This window comes from Rattus norvegicus, chromosome 7 (assembly GCF_036323735.1).
Source record: "Rattus norvegicus strain BN/NHsdMcwi chromosome 7, GRCr8, whole genome shotgun sequence".
Taxonomy (NCBI): domain Eukaryota; kingdom Metazoa; phylum Chordata; class Mammalia; order Rodentia; family Muridae; genus Rattus; species Rattus norvegicus.
The window spans coordinates 109,696,277-109,718,512 of NC_086025.1; the positions used below are offsets into that span (position 1 = coordinate 109,696,277).

The 22,236-nt window shown below is 55.5% G+C and overlaps 1 protein-coding gene across 1 annotated transcript; it reads right to left on the bottom strand.

The window, feature by feature from the left end:
• Positions 1-1,330: 1,330 nt before the first annotated feature.
• Eppk1 (epiplakin 1) lies at positions 1,331-22,192 on the bottom strand. The gene is made up of 2 exons (NM_001398964.1): positions 22,099-22,192; positions 1,331-15,617 (listed from the first exon to the last, which is right to left on the bottom strand). Exon 2 carries the CDS (start codon positions 15,569-15,571, stop codon positions 2,105-2,107), a length of 13,467 nt encoding a protein of 4,488 aa, NP_001385893.1. The 5' UTR covers positions 15,572-15,617; positions 22,099-22,192; the 3' UTR covers positions 1,331-2,104.
• Positions 22,193-22,236: the final 44 nt, after the last annotated feature.

Consider the following 22,236-nt stretch of genomic DNA (forward strand, 5'->3'; position numbering starts at 1 on the left):
AAGTTTCGAAGGGGGGAAAAAAAAGAGAGGTCCATAGGAAAGCAGTTTGAAATAAGAAGGCTGAAGATGTCCCAGATTTGGGGGGAAAGATATAAATTCCTGGTACAAGGAAGTTCAGCACAGTCCAAATGGGATCAGATCGGGGAAACTATGCCCAGAGACATTGCAAGTAGCCTGTGAAGGTTCTTCTAAACAACCCGGAGGCAGCCAAGGCCACTGCAGGCACCCTACTGAGCGAGTGAAGGAAGCCGACCACATCCCTGCCCTCCATACCTGACCCAGCTAGTCACACAGTCATGATTAACTGCATTCTGGAGCCCTCCTAGGGGCATGGCTTAGCAGCAACCTCTGACAACCTGGGTAGCCTGGGTTTCAGACTGTTTGGCTCCCCTGTTTAATCTCTGCATTAAGAATGAAAGTTTTGTAACTGAAGCTTCAAATGCCTAAGATGCAAACGAGAGCTTTGAGGATGGAGGTCTGGGGGCTGGAGAGATGGCTCAACATTTAAGAGCACTGGCAGACCCAGGTTCAATTCCCAGCACCCACATAATGGCTCCCAGCCACCAGTTGCAGGTGATCTGAAACCCTCCTCTGATCTGAACAGAAGCTAGGCACATTGGGTCAAATAGACATATATGCATGGCAAAACATTCACACCACAAAAGCAAATAAAGATATAAAAATGAAAAAACGATAATATATAAATAAAATTAAAATAAAAACCAGCAGTTAATGTTTTCAGTTTGATTTCATTTTCTGTGTCTGAGTGCTTTGCCTACAGGCATGTATGTGTGCCACCTGGGTATCAGGTGCCCTGGGAAGTGGGAAGAGGGGGTTGAACCCATTTGAACAGGAATTATGGACAGTGATGAGTCACTATGTGGCTAACCAAACCCAAGTCTGCTGAAAGAGCGGCCAGAAGTTCTTAACCTCTGAAACATAGCTCTAAGCCCTGTTGTTTTGTCCTCCCAACCCTCCTTGGTTTTGTTTTGTCCTTAAATAGCATTCTTGAGGTGTTCTAACTACTTTGGGACTCTGTCAGAGAGAAACCCATGACCAGAGGAAAACCTGTCCCTTGAATCTTCCCAACACCGAGTCCAAATAAACCATTTTCTCAATGAAACGAAAGAAGAGACTTAAATCATTCAAGAGATCAGGAATGCTGGTCCTATTCGGGCAAACCAACTGCGACAGAGGTTGCCTAGCTAGTTGGTACTTATGGGAACCCACAAGACTGAACTGCATGCAGATGAGAGCAAGCTCTGGTCAATACTCAGCACACACTGACAGAGCAACTCATACAGGCAACAGCAGCACAAATGAGTCCTCCTGAGGGCAGAACATTCATTTATTATCAAAAGATATGTGTGCACTAAAAACTGTGATACACGGAACCGAGATGTCTCAGAGGTACATGGACAGAAGATGAACAGCATGATACTAAATACAGGCAGCAAATCAAGACATACCGTGTACAAAAGTGGCCATATTAAAAACGTTGAAGGTTTTGTCCAAGCCGGGTGATTTACACGTGCAATCCCAGAGACTGGGAAACCAATAGAAAAGATTGCCAATTTGAGAAGAGTGGGCACAGCATATCGAACGATTGCCATGCTGTCAGAGAAAGCCTCAATTAAAAGACCACCTCTTTGACTGGGCAGTGGTGGCACAAGACTTTAATGTCAGTCTTTGGGACGCAGAGGCAGGTGAATCTCTGAGTTTGACACCAGACTGTTCAACAGAGTGAGTATGAAGAGAGCCAAGGGAAACTTTGTCTTGGAACCAAAATACCAAACCCAAAACCCTCCAAGGTCATGCTCCCTAAAACAGCAACAGAAAACAGTCATAAGGAAAAACAGGAGGAAATTATAGAGGGTTGCCAAAAAAAACTCAATATAGACAAAAGGAGGGAGAAAATATATGGGACACAAAAGTACCAATCACAAGCACAAGGGTAGCAAGAAAAGAGCATTACCTAAAAAATTACACCTTAATAAAAAAGAAATGAGAGTATTAGAAGAAACCAATGATACAGGTCAAGCTCTATGAGAATAGTGAGGTACCTTCCATTAAGTCCCAGGAATAACAAAAAAAAATTTTTTTTTCAGCCCTTAAGGAGGGAAAGAAACAACAATCCTGTCTCTGGTTCAACTGTAGCTCTCTGCAAAAGCTGTAGGTACGTGAGATTCTCGTGTGTGTTGGGGTCAAAGAAGCCCTTGGTGTCATCACCAGGGTCTGCCAAAATGCTGTTCATCTCCTCATCAAAGTAGCCACGTTTGTAGGCCACGTCCACGGGAACACGGTGGCTATGCACGGGGTCAATGACACCACCTGTGGCGATCTGGGCTTCCAGGAGGCGAATGCCATGGTTCTTGACAATGAGGTCCCTCTGCATGGCCTGGAAGAGGGAGATCTGCTCCCCAGTGTAGGGGTCCGTGTACCCAGTGACAGCACGCTCAGCAGAGAGCAGCTTCTCTCTGATCTCCCCGCCTACCACGCCTTCAGCCACGGCCTCCTCCACAGACAGTCTGCGGTTGTGCACCGGGTCAATGATGAAGCCGGTGGCCGCCTGAGCCTCCAGCAGCACCAGGGCTGTGCCGGGCCTCAGCAGGCCCTTCCACATGGCCTGATAGATGCTCATCTTCTCCTGACGGCCAGGCTCCCCCTGCACGGGCACCAGGATACCCGCTATGCAGCTGGTGCCCTTCAGGTAGCGCTTGACAGAGTCCATCTCTGTCACCTCATCTATGGTCCTGGTGCCCTGGGCCAGTTCTCGCATGGTATCAGGGTCCAGGATGCCAGTGATACTCAACTCGGATGCGGTCACCTGACGCCTCAGGCCAGGGAAAGACACCCTGCTGAGCCGCTCTTCTGTCTCCTCGATGACTTGGACGAGGATGGAAATTAGTTCATTGACCCCCAGCCTGCCGGCCAAGTGCTGGGACAGGAGCTCCTCCCGGCGGGTCTCACTTAGGTAGGAGGAGAACAGGACTTTCCACACTGAAACTGGCTGGTCCCGGAACTGCCCACGGCGTACCTGCATGGTGGCAGCACGCAGGGTCTGCTCCTGTTGCTGCCTGGCACTGTCTGTGCTGTCCCCAGCTTCGCCCTTGTCAGCGTAGGCCCCTGAGCTTCCGGCCGCAGACTCCTGTTGCTTAAGGGAGGTGACACTGTGCCCTGCCTGGGACTCCTGTGTCTCCTCGGTCTCTTCAATAATGGTGGTCAGTCTCCTCTTCAGCATGGGCAGAGTCAGTGCCCCAGAGCTGAACTGGGCCAGCAGCTCCTTCCGGGTGTCCCTGCTCACATAGTTGGATGTCAGAACGTCCCACACTGGGACCTCATGGCCCCGGAGATGACCCCGTTTTACTTCCATGGTGGCCTTCCCCAGGGTTCCTTGCGGATCAGCACGTGGGCTCCCCTCCTTGGTTCGGGCCAGCAGTGAGGTGAGTGTGGTGCTCACGTCCTGAACGCTCAGTCCACCTGCCTGGTACCGGCGCAGCAGGTCCTGGCGCAGACTCTCGGGCACCTCTCTGTAGAAGAGAAGCTCCCACACAGAGATGCTCTGGCCCTGGAAGTCGACTGTGCCTGGGCTCACACGGGCCTCTCGCAGGGCACGTCTCAGGTCCTCGCTCACGTGGTACACACTGGAGCCCTTTCCTGCCAGCTGCAGCATGTAGAACCCGGTCTCTGGGTCCCGCACACAGCGCCTGAGCAGCTGCAGATACGTGAGGTTCTCGTGCGTGTTGGGGTCAAAGAAGCCCTTGGTGTCATCACCAGGGTCTGCCAAAATGCTGTTCATCTCCTCATCAAAGTAGCCACGTTTGTAGGCCACGTCCACGGGAACACGGTGGCTATGCACGGGGTCAATGACACCACCTGTGGCGATCTGGGCTTCCAGGAGGCGAATGCCATGGTCTTTCACAATGAGGTCCCTCTGCATGGCCTGGAAGAGGGAGATCTGCTCCCCAGTGTAGGGGTCCGTGTAGCCAGTGACAGCACGCTCAGCAGCCAGCAGCTTCTCCTGGATCTCTCCCCCCACCACGCCTGCAGCCACGGCCTCCTCCACAGACAGTCTGCGGTTGTGCACCGGGTCAATGATGAAGCCGGTGGCCGCCTGAGCCTCCAGCAGCACCAGGGCTGTGCCGGGCCTCAGCAGGCCCTTCCACATGGCCTGATAGATGCTCATCTTCTCCTGACGGCCAGGCTCCCCCTGCACGGGCACCAGGATACCCGCTATGCAGCTGGTGCCCTTCAGGTAGCGCTTGACAGAGTCCATCTCTGTCACCTCATCTATGGTCCTGGTGCCCTGGGCCAGTTCTCGCATGGTATCAGGGTCCAGGATGCCAGTGTTACCCAACTCGGATACGGTCACCTGGCGCCTCAGGCCCGGTAAAGACACCCTGCTGAGCCGCTCTTCTGTCTCCTCGATGACTTGGACGAGGATGGAAATTAGTTCATTGACCCCCAGCCTGCCGGCCAAGTGCTGGGACAGGAGCTCCTCCCGGCGGGTCTCACTTAGGTAGGAGGAGAACAGGACTTTCCACACTGAAACTGGCTGGTCCCGGAACTGCCCACGGCGTACCTGCATGGTGGCAGCACGCAGGGTCTGCTCCTGTTGCTGCCTGGCACTGTCTGTGCTGTCCCCAGCTTCGCCCTTGTCAGCGTAGGCCCCTGAGCTTCCGGCCGCAGACTCCTGTTGCTTAAGGGAGGTGACACTGTGCCCTGCCTGGGACTCCTGTGTCTCCTCGGTCTCTTCAATAATGGTGGTCAGTCTCCTCTTCAGCATGGGCAGAGTCAGTGCCCCAGAGCTGAACTGGGCCAGCAGCTCCTTCCGGGTGTCCCTGCTCACATAGTTGGATGTCAGAACGTCCCACACTGGGACCTCATGGCCCCGGAGATGACCCCGTTTTACTTCCATGGTGGCCTTCCCCAGGGTTCCTTGCGGATCAGCACGTGGGCTCCCCTCCTTGGTTCGGGCCAGCAGTGAGGTGAGTGTGGTGCTCACGTCCTGAACGCTCAGTCCACCTGCCTGGTACCGGCGCAGCAGGTCCTGGCGCAGACTCTCGGGCACCTCTCTGTAGAAGAGAAGCTCCCACACAGAGATGCTCTGGCCCTGGAAGTCGACTGTGCCTGGGCTCACACGGGCCTCTCGCAGGGCACGTCTCAGGTCCTCGCTCACGTGGTACACACTGGAGCCCTTTCCTGCCAGCTGCAGCATGTAGAACCCGGTCTCTGGGTCCCGCACACAGCGCCTGAGCAGCTGCAGATACGTGAGGTTCTCGTGCGTGTTGGGGTCAAAGAAGCCCTTGGTGTCATCACCAGGGTCTGCCAAAATGCTGTTCATCTCCTCATCAAAGTAGCCACGTTTGTAGGCCACGTCCACGGGAACACGGTGGCTATGCACGGGGTCAATGACACCACCTGTGGCGATCTGGGCTTCCAGGAGGCGAATGCCATGGTCTTTCACAATGAGGTCCCTCTGCATGGCCTGGAAGAGGGAGATCTGCTCCCCAGTGTAGGGGTCCGTGTAGCCAGTGACAGCACGCTCAGCAGCCAGCAGCTTCTCCTGGATCTCTCCCCCCACCACGCCTGCAGCCACGGCCTCCTCCACAGACAGTCTGCGGTTGTGCACCGGGTCAATGATGAAGCCGGTGGCCGCCTGAGCCTCCAGCAGCACCAGGGCTGTGCCGGGCCTCAGCAGGCCCTTCCACATGGCCTGATAGATGCTCATCTTCTCCTGACGGCCAGGCTCCCCCTGCACGGGCACCAGGATACCCGCTATGCAGCTGGTGCCCTTCAGGTAGCGCTTGACAGAGTCCATCTCTGTCACCTCATCTATGGTCCTGGTGCCCTGGGCCAGTTCTCGCATGGTATCAGGGTCCAGGATGCCAGTGTTACCCAACTCGGATACGGTCACCTGGCGCCTCAGGCCCGGTAAAGACACCCTGCTGAGCCGCTCTTCTGTCTCCTCGATGACTTGGACGAGGATGGAAATTAGTTCATTGACCCCCAGCCTGCCGGCCAAGTGCTGGGACAGGAGCTCCTCCCGGCGGGTCTCACTTAGGTAGGAGGAGAACAGGACTTTCCACACTGAAACTGGCTGGTCCCGGAACTGCCCACGGCGTACCTGCATGGTGGCAGCACGCAGGGTCTGCTCCTGTTGCTGCCTGGCACTGTCTGTGCTGTCCCCAGCTTCGCCCTTGTCAGCGTAGGCCCCTGAGCTTCCGGCCGCAGACTCCTGTTGCTTAAGGGAGGTGACACTGTGCCCTGCCTGGGACTCCTGTGTCTCCTCGGTCTCTTCAATAATGGTGGTCAGTCTCCTCTTCAGCATGGGCAGAGTCAGTGCCCCAGAGCTGAACTGGGCCAGCAGCTCCTTCCGGGTGTCCCTGCTCACATAGTTGGATGTCAGAACGTCCCACACTGGGACCTCATGGCCCCGGAGATGACCCCGTTTTACTTCCATGGTGGCCTTCCCCAGGGTTCCTTGCGGATCAGCACGTGGGCTCCCCTCCTTGGTTCGGGCCAGCAGTGAGGTGAGTGTGGTGCTCACGTCCTGAACGCTCAGTCCACCTGCCTGGTACCGGCGCAGCAGGTCCTGGCGCAGACTCTCGGGCACCTCTCTGTAGAAGAGAAGCTCCCACACAGAGATGCTCTGGCCCTGGAAGTCGACTGTGCCTGGGCTCACACGGGCCTCTCGCAGGGCACGTCTCAGGTCCTCGCTCACGTGGTACACACTGGAGCCCTTTCCTGCCAGCTGCAGCATGTAGAACCCGGTCTCTGGGTCCCGCACACAGCGCCTGAGCAGCTGCAGATACGTGAGGTTCTCGTGCGTGTTGGGGTCAAAGAAGCCCTTGGTGTCATCACCAGGGTCTGCCAAAATGCTGTTCATCTCCTCATCAAAGTAGCCACGTTTGTAGGCCACGTCCACGGGAACACGGTGGCTATGCACGGGGTCAATGACACCACCTGTGGCGATCTGGGCTTCCAGGAGGCGAATGCCATGGTCTTTCACAATGAGGTCCCTCTGCATGGCCTGGAAGAGGGAGATCTGCTCCCCAGTGTAGGGGTCCGTGTAGCCAGTGACAGCACGCTCAGCAGCCAGCAGCTTCTCCTGGATCTCTCCCCCCACCACGCCTGCAGCCACGGCCTCCTCCACAGACAGTCTGCGGTTGTGCACCGGGTCAATGATGAAGCCGGTGGCCGCCTGAGCCTCCAGCAGCACCAGGGCTGTGCCGGGCCTCAGCAGGCCCTTCCACATGGCCTGATAGATGCTCATCTTCTCCTGACGGCCAGGCTCCCCCTGCACGGGCACCAGGATACCCGCTATGCAGCTGGTGCCCTTCAGGTAGCGCTTGACAGAGTCCATCTCTGTCACCTCATCTATGGTCCTGGTGCCCTGGGCCAGTTCTCGCATGGTATCAGGGTCCAGGATGCCAGTGTTACCCAACTCGGATACGGTCACCTGGCGCCTCAGGCCCGGTAAAGACACCCTGCTGAGCCGCTCTTCTGTCTCCTCGATGACTTGGACGAGGATGGAAATTAGTTCATTGACCCCCAGCCTGCCGGCCAAGTGCTGGGACAGGAGCTCCTCCCGGCGGGTCTCACTTAGGTAGGAGGAGAACAGGACTTTCCACACTGAAACTGGCTGGTCCCGGAACTGCCCACGGCGTACCTGCATGGTGGCAGCACGCAGGGTCTGCTCCTGTTGCTGCCTGGCACTGTCTGTGCTGTCCCCAGCTTCGCCCTTGTCAGCGTAGGCCCCTGAGCTTCCGGCCGCAGACTCCTGTTGCTTAAGGGAGGTGACACTGTGCCCTGCCTGGGACTCCTGTGTCTCCTCGGTCTCTTCAATAATGGTGGTCAGTCTCCTCTTCAGCATGGGCAGAGTCAGTGCCCCAGAGCTGAACTGGGCCAGCAGCTCCTTCCGGGTGTCCCTGCTCACATAGTTGGATGTCAGAACGTCCCACACTGGGACCTCATGGCCCCGGAGATGACCCCGTTTTACTTCCATGGTGGCCTTCCCCAGGGTTCCTTGCGGATCAGCACGTGGGCTCCCCTCCTTGGTTCGGGCCAGCAGTGAGGTGAGTGTGGTGCTCACGTCCTGAACGCTCAGTCCACCTGCCTGGTACCGGCGCAGCAGGTCCTGGCGCAGACTCTCGGGCACCTCTCTGTAGAAGAGAAGCTCCCACACAGAGATGCTCTGGCCCTGGAAGTCGACTGTGCCTGGGCTCACACGGGCCTCTCGCAGGGCACGTCTCAGGTCCTCGCTCACGTGGTACACACTGGAGCCCTTTCCTGCCAGCTGCAGCATGTAGAACCCGGTCTCTGGGTCCCGCACACAGCGCCTGAGCAGCTGCAGATACGTGAGGTTCTCGTGCGTGTTGGGGTCAAAGAAGCCCTTGGTGTCATCACCAGGGTCTGCCAAAATGCTGTTCATCTCCTCATCAAAGTAGCCACGTTTGTAGGCCACGTCCACGGGAACACGGTGGCTATGCACGGGGTCAATGACACCACCTGTGGCGATCTGGGCTTCCAGGAGGCGAATGCCATGGTCTTTCACAATGAGGTCCCTCTGCATGGCCTGGAAGAGGGAGATCTGCTCCCCAGTGTAGGGGTCCGTGTAGCCAGTGACAGCACGCTCAGCAGCCAGCAGCTTCTCCTGGATCTCTCCCCCCACCACGCCTGCAGCCACGGCCTCCTCCACAGACAGTCTGCGGTTGTGCACCGGGTCAATGATGAAGCCGGTGGCCGCCTGAGCCTCCAGCAGCACCAGGGCTGTGCCGGGCCTCAGCAGGCCCTTCCACATGGCCTGATAGATGCTCATCTTCTCCTGACGGCCAGGCTCCCCCTGCACGGGCACCAGGATACCCGCTATGCAGCTGGTGCCCTTCAGGTATCTCTTCACATCTTCCGTCTCTTCAATCTGATCCACTGTGGCTCTGCCCTCCTCCAGGTCCTCCAGAGTCTTTCTGGTGATGACCGCTGCCCTCAGCAGTTCCTCAGCTGTGACCTGAGTTCGTAATCCTCGGAACCAGAGTTGCCTGCTTCTCCCTTCCTTGTCTGCAATGATTTTTAGAATAAGTTTTACAACTTTCTGCAGTGCCCGGGCTGTGTCTTCTTTGTATATTCTAACTAATTCAATCTTCTTCTCCTCAGAAAAATATTCTGAGTTCAGCAGCTCCCACACGGATGGCTTCTGGCCTCTGTATCTCCCCACAGTCACTTCCACCTGCTCTGCCTCCAGGGCCCTTTTGGTGGCCTCATCAACATAGTCCATGTCTTTTTTGTCCTTGACCACTGGGAACAGTGCCCAGCCTGACTTCTCCTCCTTCCGGCACCGGTCCTGCAGCTCCTGGTATGTGACCTTTTCTTGTGTGTTGGGATCCACGAACCTTCTCCTCATATGCTTTTGGTCAGCAATGAGCACAATGATGTCTTCACACAGACATCCCCTCTGACAGGCTACATCCAGAGGGATACGATGGCGGTGTAGTGGGTCAATGACCCCACCCGTGGCCACCTGCACCTCCAGCAGCCTCAGGGCCTCCTCCCTCCCAACTAACTTCTTCTCCATGGCCTGGAACAGTGGAAGAGTCTCCCCTGTGGCTGGGTCTTCATAGCCCTTCGCTGCCTTCTCTGCGCTCACAAGCCTCTCTCTCAGGTCTTCACCCACCAGGCCAGCTGCTATGGCCTCATCCACACACAACCTCCGGCGGGAGCAAGGGTCCATTAAGTACCCAGTGGCAGCCTGTGCTTCCAGTAACTGGGCTGCAAACCCTGCGGGGATGAGCTCTTCCTTGCTGGCCTTGTAGAAGCTCATCACCTTCTGGGTTAGTGGTGCTGTCACTCCAGCAATGCAATTGGTGCCTTCCAGGTAGATTTTTATATGCTCCAGCTGGCAGAGGTCCTGGCGCCCTCTCTCCCCACTGTGGAGCGCGTCCAGGGTCCTCTTATCAAGGATTCCGGAGTTGAATAGTTCCACAGCCGTCACATCGCCATGAATGCCCGGTACTTTGAATATTTGGCTTTGCTTCTCTGTGTCTTCCACAGTAGAGGTAATAACCTCCAGCAGTTTTTCTAGGCCTATGTTCTGGGCCCTGTATTCCCGCAAAAGCTTTCTTTTCCTTCCTTCTGTAAAATACTGGGAGGATAAAAGGTCCCACACGGATACCGTCTGGCCTGCAAACTTCCCTATGTGCATTTTCATAGTTCTGGATCTCAGCACTTGCCTTGTGGCCTCATCAATGTACACGTAGATTTCTCCCTTCTTTACAATTTCCAACATGTACAGGCCTGTCTCGGGGTCCTCCACGCAGCGCTCCAGCAGCTGGAGGTACGTGAGGTTCTCGTGGGTGTTGGGGTCGAAGAAGCCCTTGGTATCATCACTTGGGTCAGCCAGCACACGGTTCATCTCCTCATTGAAGTAGCCACGTTGGTAGGCCACATCCACCGGCACACGGTGGCTGTGTACAGGGTCAATGATGCCACCTGTAGCAATCTGGGCTTCCAGCAGGCGGATGCCATGGTCCCTGACAATGAGGTCCCTCTGCATGGCCTGAAAGAGAGAGATCTGTTCTCCTGTGTAGGGGTCTGTATAGCCGGTGACGGCACGCTCAGCTGATAACAGCTTCGTGTAGGTTTCCTTACCAAACATCCCTGCCTGGAATGCCTGCTCTACAGTTAGCTTCCGGTTCTCCACGGGGTCAATGATGAAACCGGTGGCCGCCTGTGCCTCCAGCAGCACCAGGGCTGTGCCTGGCCTCAGAATGTGCCTTCTCAAGGCCTCTGGGATACTCATCTTCTCTTTTGTATCCCGAATAAGGACCCCAGCAATGAAGTTGCCTCCTTCCAGGGACCTCCTTACACTATCCATCTCTGTCACTTCCTCGACTGTCCTCTTTCCCTGGTTGAGCTCATCCAGTGTCTGCTTGGTGATCAGTTGGGACCTAAACAAGTCCCCTGCTGAAACCTGCTTCCGGAGCCCTTTGAAGGTGGCCTGTGGGGGCTGCTTCTCTGCCGCCTCCACCAGGGTGGTGACCATACTGATGACCTGTCGCAGGGCAGCAGCCCTCCCGGAACAACAAAGTGCCACCAGCTCCCTCCGCTTTTCAGCTCCAACATACTCAGAGTGTAGCAGGTCCCAGAGTGACACACTATGTCCTTGGAACCTCCCCATGTTGATGGGCACCTTCATAGCTCTCAGTGCCACTGCAGTATGGTCATCCACCTCAAGCACAGTGTCCTGGGGCAGTGGCAGCAGCCACAGGCCAGTGTCAGCATCCAGCACACAGAGTTCCTTGAGCTGCTGGTATGTCACCTTCTCACGGGAGTTGGGGTCAAAAAAGAGCTTGTTTTCCTCCCCAGTGGCAGTCAGAGCCTGGCTTGTCTGCTCATCCAGGAGGCCAAGCTTGTAGGCCACTGCCTGGGGCAGGTGCACTCTATGGACAGGGTCCACAACACCCCCTGTGGCCAGCTGGACTTGCAGGAGAGGAAAGGCCTCACTTTGGGATACAAGCCCCTTTTCCTTGGCCTGCCACAGAGAAAGGAGGCCTCCTGAAAAGGGGTCTGAGTATCCTGTCACAGCCCTCTCTACTTGCCTGAGCTGTTCACTCAGCTCCACGCCCACCAAGCCAGCCTTCACTGCATCGTGCACTGACAGTCTCTGGTTGGTTAGTGGATTGACCAGGAAGCCGGATGCCACCTGGGCCTCCAGCAGCTGCTGGCCCAGGCCTGCGGGCAGGAGGCCATCTCTTACAGCCTGAGCAATGCTCAACTTGGTCCCTGAGGGCTGGAGCAGCACACCGGCCACACAGCCTGTACCCCAGAGGCAGGCCTTCACAGCAGGCTGTTCAGCTACCTCATCCGGTGACTGAACGCCCTGTGCCAGAGCTTCCAGTGTCTCTTGGGTGATAATACCAGCATCTCGTAGCCAAACGGCAGGGACCTCACCCTGTGGGCCCGGTACGGTGATGCGGGCCCGGGCCAGGAGCTTTGCTGTTTGCACCCAGCTGCGTACAATGTCCTGTAGCTGTGACACAGATGTCTTCCCAACCCTCACATCTTCAAGGAAGCCATTGCGCTGCTCCTCGGTAAAGTGACAAGAGGTAAGCGAGTCCCAGAGGGACAAACCATCTTCAGTGCCAGCCAATGCTTGCAGGCTCTCCTGGATCTGTGTGTCAGTGGGGACGCTGGGGGCATCTTCTGTCAGGGGCAGGAGGTGAAGCCCAGAGGGTTCATCCTGGAGACACTGTTCCAGAAGCTGGGCATAGCTGGCATGCCCCCGGCCATCGGGTGTGGGAAAGGTCTCAGGAGATCTGGACAAGGCCACCTCCATCTCTTGATCGATGCAACCGCGCTGAACGGCCACAGACATGGGGAGGTGGAGGTGGGTTGTGGGGTCAACGACCCCTCCTGTGGACACCTGGGCCTCTAGTAGGCGGGTTGCCTGCTCCACAGGAACAAGGCCCTTCTTCATGGCCCCGAACAGGGATACCGTTTTCCCAGAAAAGGGATCTCTGTAACCAGTGATAGAATGTTCTGCTTGCTTCAGCTTGTGGTACACTTCTGCTCCCACCACTCCCCGGCACACAGCTTCATCTACTGACAGGGTCTGCATACTGCAGGGGTCGGTGATGGCCCCAGTGGCTGCCTGGGCCTCCAGCAAGGCCAAAGCTACACTAGGCGCCAGCAGCTTCTGCTTCATGGCCTGGTAGAGACTGATTCGCTGGTTGGAGGGTTGTAATAGCACACCACCCACGGTGCCTGAGCCCTGAAGGTACCTGCGAACATCGCTCATGTGAAGGAGGGCATCTGGGCTGACCGTCCCTGTCAGTACCTGGTCCAGGAGCTCCTGGTTGATGATGTGGGCCTCTAGGAGCTGGTAGGCAGTGACCTGGCCCTGTAGGGCAGGCAGTGTGACATCTGCCCACCTCCTCATCTCTTTCTCCAGCAGCTGAGTGACCTGCTCCAATGTGATCTTGCGCTGCTGACAGCGCCGCAGTAGCTGTCTCCTCCAGTCCTCTTTGAAATATTCAGAGTTTATCAGTTCCCACGCAGAAACCCTCTGCCCCCGGAACCGCCCGTATTTCACTGAGATCAGTAGATTCTGGAAGGCCTGCCGAGTGGAGCTATCTACCAGCTGGGGTCGTGTACCACTAAGGGGCAGGAGGTGGAGGCCCGTCTCAGAGTCATGTATACAGCGCTCCAGAAGCTGCAGGTAGGTGAGATTTTCATGCGTGTTGGGGTCAAAGAAGCCCTTGGTGTCATCAGACGGGTCCAGCAGAATAGAGTTCAGCATCTGATCAAAGTAGCCACGTTGGTAGGCCACGTCCACGGGCACACGGTGACTGTGCACAGGGTCAATGACACCACCGGTGGCGATCTGGGCCTCCAGCAGGCGGATGCCGTGGTCTCTGACAATAAGTTCTCTCTGCATGGCCTGGAAGAGGGAGATCTGCTCCCCAGAGTAGGGGTCCGTGTAGCCAGTCACGGCACGTTCTGCAGATAGGAGCTTTGCATAGACATCAAGCCCAATGACACCAGCCCTCAGCGCCTCCTCTACAGAGTATCTCTTGTTCTCTTTTGGGTCAATGATAAAGCCTGTGGCAGCCTGGGCCTCAAGCAAGATCAGGGCAGTGCCAGGCCTGAGGAGCCCCTTGCTACGAGCCTCATAGATCCTGAGACGTTCCTGGGAGTCAGGAAGCAGAAGGCCTGCAATGCAACCTGTGCCCTGCAGGTACCTCTGCACTGAGTCCAGGCTGCCCACATCTCGGGCTGAGGTCTGTCCACGCTCCAGCTGCTCAAACAGGTCCTGGTTGATTATCTCAGCCTTCAACAGCTCGCCCGGTGTCACAGTGTCCCTCAACCCAGCAAAGGTGACTTTGGCAGTTGCTGCAGCCTGCTGAACAATGCTCTTCAGCTCAGCTGCCAGCGCCTCCACTGACAGAGCCCCGTTCTGGTGCTTCTGGGCAAGCATTGCTCTCTGCTTAACGGGCACCGCCTCAGAAAAGAGCAGTTCCCAGAGGGAGACAGGCCGGCCCTGGTACCTCCCTACAGAGACGGAGGTCGTGGCCTTGCTCAAGACATGTCGGGTACAGTGATCAATAAATGGGAGTCCCTGAGGCTCATTTGCATGGGACATTCCAAGGAGAGGCAGGAAAGCAAGTCCTGTCTCTGGGTCAGTGACAGAGAGGGCCAACAGCTGTTCATAGTGAAGACGGTCATGTGTGGTAGGATCTGAAAAGCCCATTGTCTGAGAGAGACGTTGCCGAGTCTCTTCATCTAGACAGCCAAAGCGCAGGGCAGCCTCCAGGGGCAGCCGGAATCTGCGGGCTGGGCATATAAGCCCACCTGTGGCTACCTGGGCATCCAGGAGGCGCAGAGCCAGTGGCTGGTCCACAAGCCCCTTCTTCATAGCCTGGAAAAGGGGGATGCGGGAGCTGCTGAAGGGGTCGTAATAGCCAGTCACTGCCTGTTCTGCAACCAGGAGCTGCTCATGAAGGTCTGGGCCAACCAGGCCTGTCTTGACTGCCTCTTCCACCCAAAGACGCTGGCCTGTGCTTGGGTGCACGAGGGTGCGGGTGGCAGCCTGAGCCTCTAAGAGTTGTAGAGCAATGCCCTTTGAGAGCGAGTGTTCAACCGTAGCCTGGAAAAAGCTTTTCTTGTGACCTCCAGGCAACAGGACAACCCCCGCTAACCCTCCAGTGCCTTCCAGATAGCGTTGCACCTCGGGACGTGTGCCCACATCTGACACCACCAGTGTGCCCTCCTGCAGGCCTCGGACTGTCTCCTCATTTAGTACCCCTGCCTCCAGCAGCATTGCCGCACTGGCTGCTCCAGCCAGGGTGTGGAAGGTGGTCTTTAAGGGCAATAGGGGCAGCCCTGAGCTGGGGTCTAGCACACACCTACCCAACAGCACAGAGTATGGCAGCTGCTCTAGTGTGTTGGGGTCAGAAAAGCCCAGGGTACCCATACTGGGCTCTGACTCCATCAGGCTGAGCCATGTCTCCTTATCCAAAAGGCCCTGCTGACAGGCTAGCTCTGGGGCTACTTGAACACCCTGGGTTGGGTCCACCAGGCCCCCAGTAGCTAGCTGGGCCTCTAGCAATCTCCACCCCAGGGTCTTGTCTACAACTTCTTTCCTGATGGCCTGGAAGAGGGACAGCTTTTCACCCCCATAGGGGTCGGGATAGCCAGTAACCGCACGTTCAGCAGCCAACAATTTCTCCTTTAGTTCCAGTCCCACCAGACCCCGCCTTAGAGCCTCAGACACAGGAAGAAGCTGGCCCTGGGCAAGGTCCATGAGGCCTCCAGTGGCTGCCTGGGCCTCAAGCAAAGTCACCCCAAGCCCAGTGGGCAGGAGGCCCTGCTTCATTGCATCATAGATGCTCAGGGTCTGCCCTGAGGCCTCCACATATACCCCAGCAATACTTCTGGCTGTAGTAGGCAGGGCAGCCTTTGCTTGGGGCCTCGAAGGAGTGCTGGCTTCCGATTGGTTCTTCATGATTTTAGGGACAATTAATTTCTCAGTCCCATTGGCAACTACGACATCATGAGGAGGGGCCTGGCCATTCATCGTGGACAACTAGTAGCGCAGAACTTGCCTACAGTCCACTTGTGTCCTGTAGGGGACAGAAAGACTCAGTCAGTCATGGGGGTGGGGTTGGGGGTAGGGAGAAAGCTTAGACACAGGTCCTTCTAAGTCGCCTGAGTCCTCAATCCACATCCAGATATGAGGATGAGAGGATCCCTGAACAGCCACAGAGATTCATAGTAGCCAAGAGCCCTCCGAAGGCACAAAGAAACCTCATTGTTGGGGGGGAGAAGACCCAGACCTGCAAGTCCCTTCAAGAGAGATTAAGACAGGCTGCCCTGGTGTTGTCACATGACTTTAATCCCAGCACTAGGAAGGGAGAGGCAGGCGGATCTCTGTGAGTTTGAGGCCAGCCTGGTCTACAGAGCAAGTTCCAGGACAGCCAGGGCTGTTACACAGAGAAACCCTGTCTGAAAAACACAAAAACAAAAACAAACAAACAAACAAAAATCAGGCTGCCCAACAAACTCAGACAATGCGAGGGTGTGAGCACACTTTTGAGACAAGGCTGTGCCCTACTTTAAGTTACACTGCGTTGTACAAACCAGTGGTTTTTTTTCAGGCTGTGCCTAGCCCTAGGAGACGCCATTTTACCACTTGACGTTTGCCATTTTGAGGGAAGTTAGATGGCAGGCCCTGAGTGGTTCCACAAACAGCACCATCTGTCAGGTACCCAGCACAGACTGAAATGACTTCTTCCTGGGAGTAGGAAGGAAGCTACCTCATATATGGACCACCATGAACTAAGACCACAGGTGTGCTAGAACCATCTCAGGGAAACCAGGCCCAAGAACTTATCAGACATGCCAGTCTGAGAAAAGGGTCTACCTCTCTCACCTGGGTCCCTTAAAATGATGGACACCTAACTCTGGTGACCTGGCCTCCCATCACTCAATTACCTGATACCTGGAATGTGCATTGAAGACCAGAGAGCAGAGGATTCCCCAACTGTTGCTGGAGCTTTAGCTCGACTTTATCCTCTGCCACTGATACGCCCTACTTGACTCCATGCCCATCTATCTTTCTGTCCCTCTGGACCTGGACCCGCCATGTCCTCTTCTTGGACCCTGCTTTGGCCTTTCACCTTTGACCTTGCAGGCGGACCCTACAGCTTTGCTCTCAAACCCTGACTGCAGCAGCTCCCTCCCAACACTGGTCTTGTTATCCGGTCACCGCAGCCTCTCAGAACTCTGAGGCTCTCCTTGAATCCGGCCTCAGCCTCTTTAACTTATATTTGTTCTCTAAGCCGCATTTAAACATATAAATACATAAAGAGATTGACCGTGTGCCGTGTGATAGGTGAGAAAAGCTGCTTTAGGAATTAAGGTTGGAATAAGTGAAATTGCCTTCCCCTTAGCTGGATTATGGGAGTAGGTGGGATTAGATGGCGAATTCTTGCATTTTGAAACTGCTGGACCCTGTGGATTTGTTGCTAGTCAATAAATTCCGACAGTGTAGAAAGACATAAACATGTCTGTCCACATTTCTAGCATAGAATACTCATAACACGCAGGGACCGGAGGCCAGGAAGGAGCTACCTCTCAGGACTCCCTGGGGAGCACATCTGGCTTCTATTTCAAGCATCCAGGATTCTAGTGCATAGGGCTTGGGGCCTTCCTAAGCACCCGTCTTCCCAGCCCTGCCTTATTTAGACTCAGACGTGTGTTAGGCCTTCACCCCTGCCTGGTCCTTGGTCACCTAGCTGCAGGCCTCTTGTCAAGGAGTGGAAATTTGGAGCTGGGCTGAACTGATTGTCCAGAAAGGCAACTCAAAGTCCTAACCTGCAGGACACAACTGTGACCTTATTTGGAAGCAGGATCTCTGTGACTGTAACAAAGATGAGGTCATCCTGAAGCCCTGTTGGCCCAAATCCAGTGCACCTGGCCTCTCCTAGATGATGGCAGACTTGCTGGGGAGACGAAGAAGACAACCGCCCTGTGAACTGAGCCAGCGCACTGTGTCCTCTTCTTAGCCCACAGACTCAGCATTGCCCGAACCTTCTCTCTGCTCAGAAGTTCGTCCAGGCTGCTCCTAACAGGAGCTCTAGGAGGCGCCTGCCTTCCCCTCCCCAGCACACATTTGTACTGTGGAACTTAGCAGACAGACTTTGAATCTGTGTGCCCAGTGAATCCAGATTCTCTAAACCTGCAGCTTGAGCCAGTCAGTCCTGGAGTCATAGCCTGGTCTCTGTCCTTCCCAATACAGATCATCTAGTGCCCTTACACATCGTTCTCTCTCTCTCTCTCTCTCTCTCTCTCTCTCTCTCTCTCTCTCTCTCCCTCCCTCCCTCCCCTCTCCCTCTCCCTCTCCCTCTCCCTCACCCTCTCTCCCTCCCTCCCTTCCTCCTCCCTCCTTAGTTTTCTGAGAGACAGCTTCTCTTGTAGCTCTGGCTGTTCTGGAATTCACTCTGTAGACCAGCCACCTGCCTCTGCCTCCTGAGCGTTGGGACTAAAGGCATACACATAGCCAGTCTGTTCTTAAAGGTGCTTCGGTGGGGATAGCTGCATGCTGGATGTCCACTGGTCTACCTCACACCCATCTAAGCCCTCATGGTTTTGCCACAGCACCTCAAAGCTCATCCTGTCACTTCTCAGCCAGACTTCCTGTGGCCCTGGCTTCTGTACCACATACATAGGAGTCCATCATGCCACCACCTTTGAGGCTCCTCACCAATGCCTACACCACATGCAGAATATGGAGGACAGATAAATGGGAGTGAGCTTGGTTTGCTGGGTAGAGTGGCCCAGGCAGGTGCATAGCCTATCCTGTGGATGAGTCAGACTTTGGTATCACATGATCTGGTAGAATAGACACTGATGAGTTTAGGGAGGGTTATGAGCAGGTGGTCCCACTGATCCTTTTGAGAATTGTCCTATCTGAGGACCTGTGACAGGCTCAGCCTCTTGATATGATTTGGGGAGAGTCTGAAGGCTATCAAGTCATGGCTCCTAGGAATACTACAGAGATGGGATTCCGGGCATAGTTTTGACAAAATGCCATTCTTCATTCCCTCCCCCAGGCTGCTCCTGAGCCTTCTGGAGTGACCTACTGCCAGCCTGCTGCTCAGAGTTTCAGGCCTCAGGCCTACAAACTGGCAGGTACCTGAACAGGGTCAGCAGTGTCCACCAGCAACCCGCAGTACAGCAGGTAGCGCCCAAGCTGCCAGCATCAGGACCAGCACTCAGCTCTTCAGAGGTGGGCTATGTTCTCAGGGTACAGGTTGGGGCATGGAAAAAAGTAAAAGACACAAGATGGCGGGGGTAAGGGCACAAAAGACTGAGTAACCAGTTGGACAGCTGTGAGGGAAGGCTCAGGCAGATACAGTGTTAGGGGCCCCAAACCAGAACAGTAAACCTCAACATGGAGCAGATCCCATTGCCAAGGATGAATCCCAAATCAGGGTGGTTAGGAGAAATGTCTTGATTAATACACTCCAAACTCTCAAATCCATAGAGGCCCTTGATATCCCTCTATCTGTGGATGGTCCTCTTCATAGTGAGCCTGCCCCGTGAAGGGACCAATGCCTCCTGCCTCCCACAACTCAGTCCAGTGGCCCAAAAGGAGGTCAGGAACCAACCCAAGAGGGTGGCAGGGGCCAAGCATCAAGTTGGCCAGGGAAAAGATCTACCAGAACAAGGGGACAGTCAGAACGTAGTGGTAAGGACCCTTGGAAGCATACACCATTAGCAGGCTGACTCTGGAGCCTGTAGAAGGCTGTGACTCTCTAAGAAAGGCAGTCAGGCATGGGTAATAGTTTTCTTGTGACATGGGTTCATCCTGGGACTCCCAGACTAGTGTAGACTTATCAATTAGATTACAGGCCCTAGGTAGGGCCCACAGACACAGCAATAGAATCCAGGTGCTGTGACCACTCAAGGAGCCAGAGGAAGAGCAGCCAAATGGGTCTAGCCACACAGAGTTGCAAAAAGAATTAGTAAAACAGGTATCCCCAGAAGAGGTGAAGGACGCATGTGTAACAAGTCAAGTGCCACCCAGCCTCCAACTCCTGGGCAAGACCTCAAGTGAAACAGGTACACAGAAGGAAACTAGGGCAGGCCAACCCTTCTGGAGAAGAGCTCTGGTCAGCCACTCACTGACTATGCCTTGGCAGTGACATGGACCAGTTCCTACAGCCTGAGAGTAGCTGGGGTCCTGCATCAGCTTGGTGAGGCCACAGGGCTACTTTATGGTTGTCTCGTGTCTTTAGGAAGAATGACCTAAGGAACTCCTTGGCCATGGAAAAGGAAGTGTCCACTGTGGGAAAGCCAAGAGGTCAGTGAGACTGACCAGGTCCCCTTTCACTACCTAACAGAACTGGCTGGCACACGGGGTGTGGGGACAACGGCTAAAGGCGCGTCCTAGACTTCTGTTCCCAGGAGACACCCTACAGTCTAAACGCCATATCCAGGACACAGTATTTCCGTTCTAAAACATAAATTTCCCAGAGTCATCATCCCACAGGTCCTAGAAGAGCTACTCAGGCCCATGAAGCCAAGGCCCGGAAGCAGTTGCCTACATGCAGGGAGAATGAGGTCCAGGGTCCACAGTACATTTGTGAGGGCAGACCTGACTGGCAGGGAGAGAGGGGCCGCTACACTGTGACATGGCCCTCGGCCATGCGGCAGCCGCCAATACATGAGAATGCACAGCTACTCTTGTCAAAGAGAAGACTCCCTGTGAGGGAGGTCTGGTCACACCCTGGTGACACTAGCCAACAGTGTGTAGTGAGTCAATGGTATTTTTTTTCTACATGACTGGAAGAGGTAACAGACGCCCAGCATGACCTGAAAGTCATGATAACAGGGACAGGTCCATCCCCCAGACCTTCTTTTTCCTGTACTTCCTTAAGTCGGCACCCAGTGACATCCTAGAGACTGCCTCTGAGCTCTGCCCAGACTCGCCTATTTTCAGGGACAAGTTAGGCAGCATGGCAGACCAGCCTCTCCCACCGACCTGCCCTCTGTCCCTTCTATGGCAGTATCCAAGACCATCTTGACTCACTCATTCCAGGCTCTGCTTCCCAACATTGCTTTGGGTACCTTCGTTGCCTACCTGAAAGCACTGAGCTGGGCGGGGAACCATGCCTGGCAGTGCCCAGGGCAGGACAGAACACAGAGCAGAGGCCCATGGGTGGTGGAGGCTGGTGTCCCCTGAAATATGGGTGGATGAGGGTGGGGATCCAGGACGAGCAATTCACTGCCCAGAAAAGGTGGGAAACAACACCTTGGAACTACAGTTGGGACAGAGACAGTCAGAAGGACGTGGTCTTGAGTGGCCTCCTGATCTGGACAGCCAGCCCTGACAAGCAAGCTTTGTGCAGAAGGGCAAGACCTAAGGGAGAAGCCAACACAAACTTAAGCAAGCGGCTCTGGTTCCCTGAACAAAGAGGAGATTCAGGGTGGGCAGCTGCTGACAAAGACCCAGAGAGCATGGAGTCTGGGGAAGGGGTGGGGCCGAGAGAAGGAGCTCTAGTGTGTAAGATGCAGCCTGTGGTTACCAGCCACTCCCTGTTGGCTTGTGGGTGACCTTGGGCCTGGTTTGACTCTCCCTGGGCCCGGCCTCTTCCCAGGAGGAAAGGAGAAGACACTTGGCATCTGCAGCAGTTGCCTGGGAAGACAACCAGACGTATGGGTCAAGAAGTCAGGGTGCCTGAGGGGTAAATAGAACCCCATCAAGGTGGGCAGGAGACCCAGGTAGAGTTGATAAAGGTAAAAGATCAGAGTCCCAGGCTTGGGACCATAGCTAAGCCATGAAGGAACTGGAGGAAGCCAGGCCGCACACATTCCCTAGGCAAAGAGTGACGAGAGATGAAGCTCTCTCTGTCTCCTTAGGGGCCCACCATAGGCTTCCCGAGGTGACAAGAGAAAAGTGGGTCAGCATGTCTGGGGTATCGAACACCCTCTGTCACCACACCGAAGGGTGCGTCCCTCACCTCAGGCTGGGACAAGGATGGGCACAAGGGCCCACTGCTACTACTGCTTGCTCTGTGCTAGATCAGAACAGAACCAAGAGGCCAGGCAGACAGCCCAGCGCACATGGAGATTGAAAATCTGGCCTTTGCCCCATTGTAAGCAGCATGAAGAAGGGCACCAGGAGTCAGTGACCACGTGCAAGGTTGGCACGATAAGCAAGTGGGGGTAGGGACGCAGTCCTGCCCCCTTCCTCTTCCTCCCAAGGGTCCTGATACCACCCAAAGGCTATCCCTGTGGCTGCTCACCCTGGATGGAAGGATTACCCCACCTGCAGGGTCAAACAGCATACTACATATCCTGCTAGATAACCCCCATACCCACACCCTCGCGCGTCTGCACAGCAGCCTGGCAGGGGCCTCAGTTTCCCCACCCATCCCAAGACATCCAACCTCCAGCCCTGAGCTCAGATCACCCAGGTAAATGGGGCCCACAGCCGGGCCCCTGGCTCCCTCACTAAGTCCGCCTGAGGCGGCTGGCCTCTGGTTCCCACTGCTTTTCAGTTTCGTTTTTCCAAACTGCCCTTACTCATTTCCCCACCTGTTGGAACAAGGCTGGCGCAGTGTCCTCAGTCTCTCTGCTCCCTCCACACCGGCAGCCCCGCGCCACAGGCATTTAAATCTGCATTGGCCCCTCCCTATGGTGATCCAAGTCCCTTCCCCATTGAGGGCGGTAGGA

What these genes read in the sequence shown, in the direction of transcription:
- Eppk1 (NM_001398964.1), bottom strand. Translation starts at nt 15,571, where the DNA reads ATGAATGGCCAGGCCCCTCCTCATGATGTCGTAGTTGCCAATGGGACT.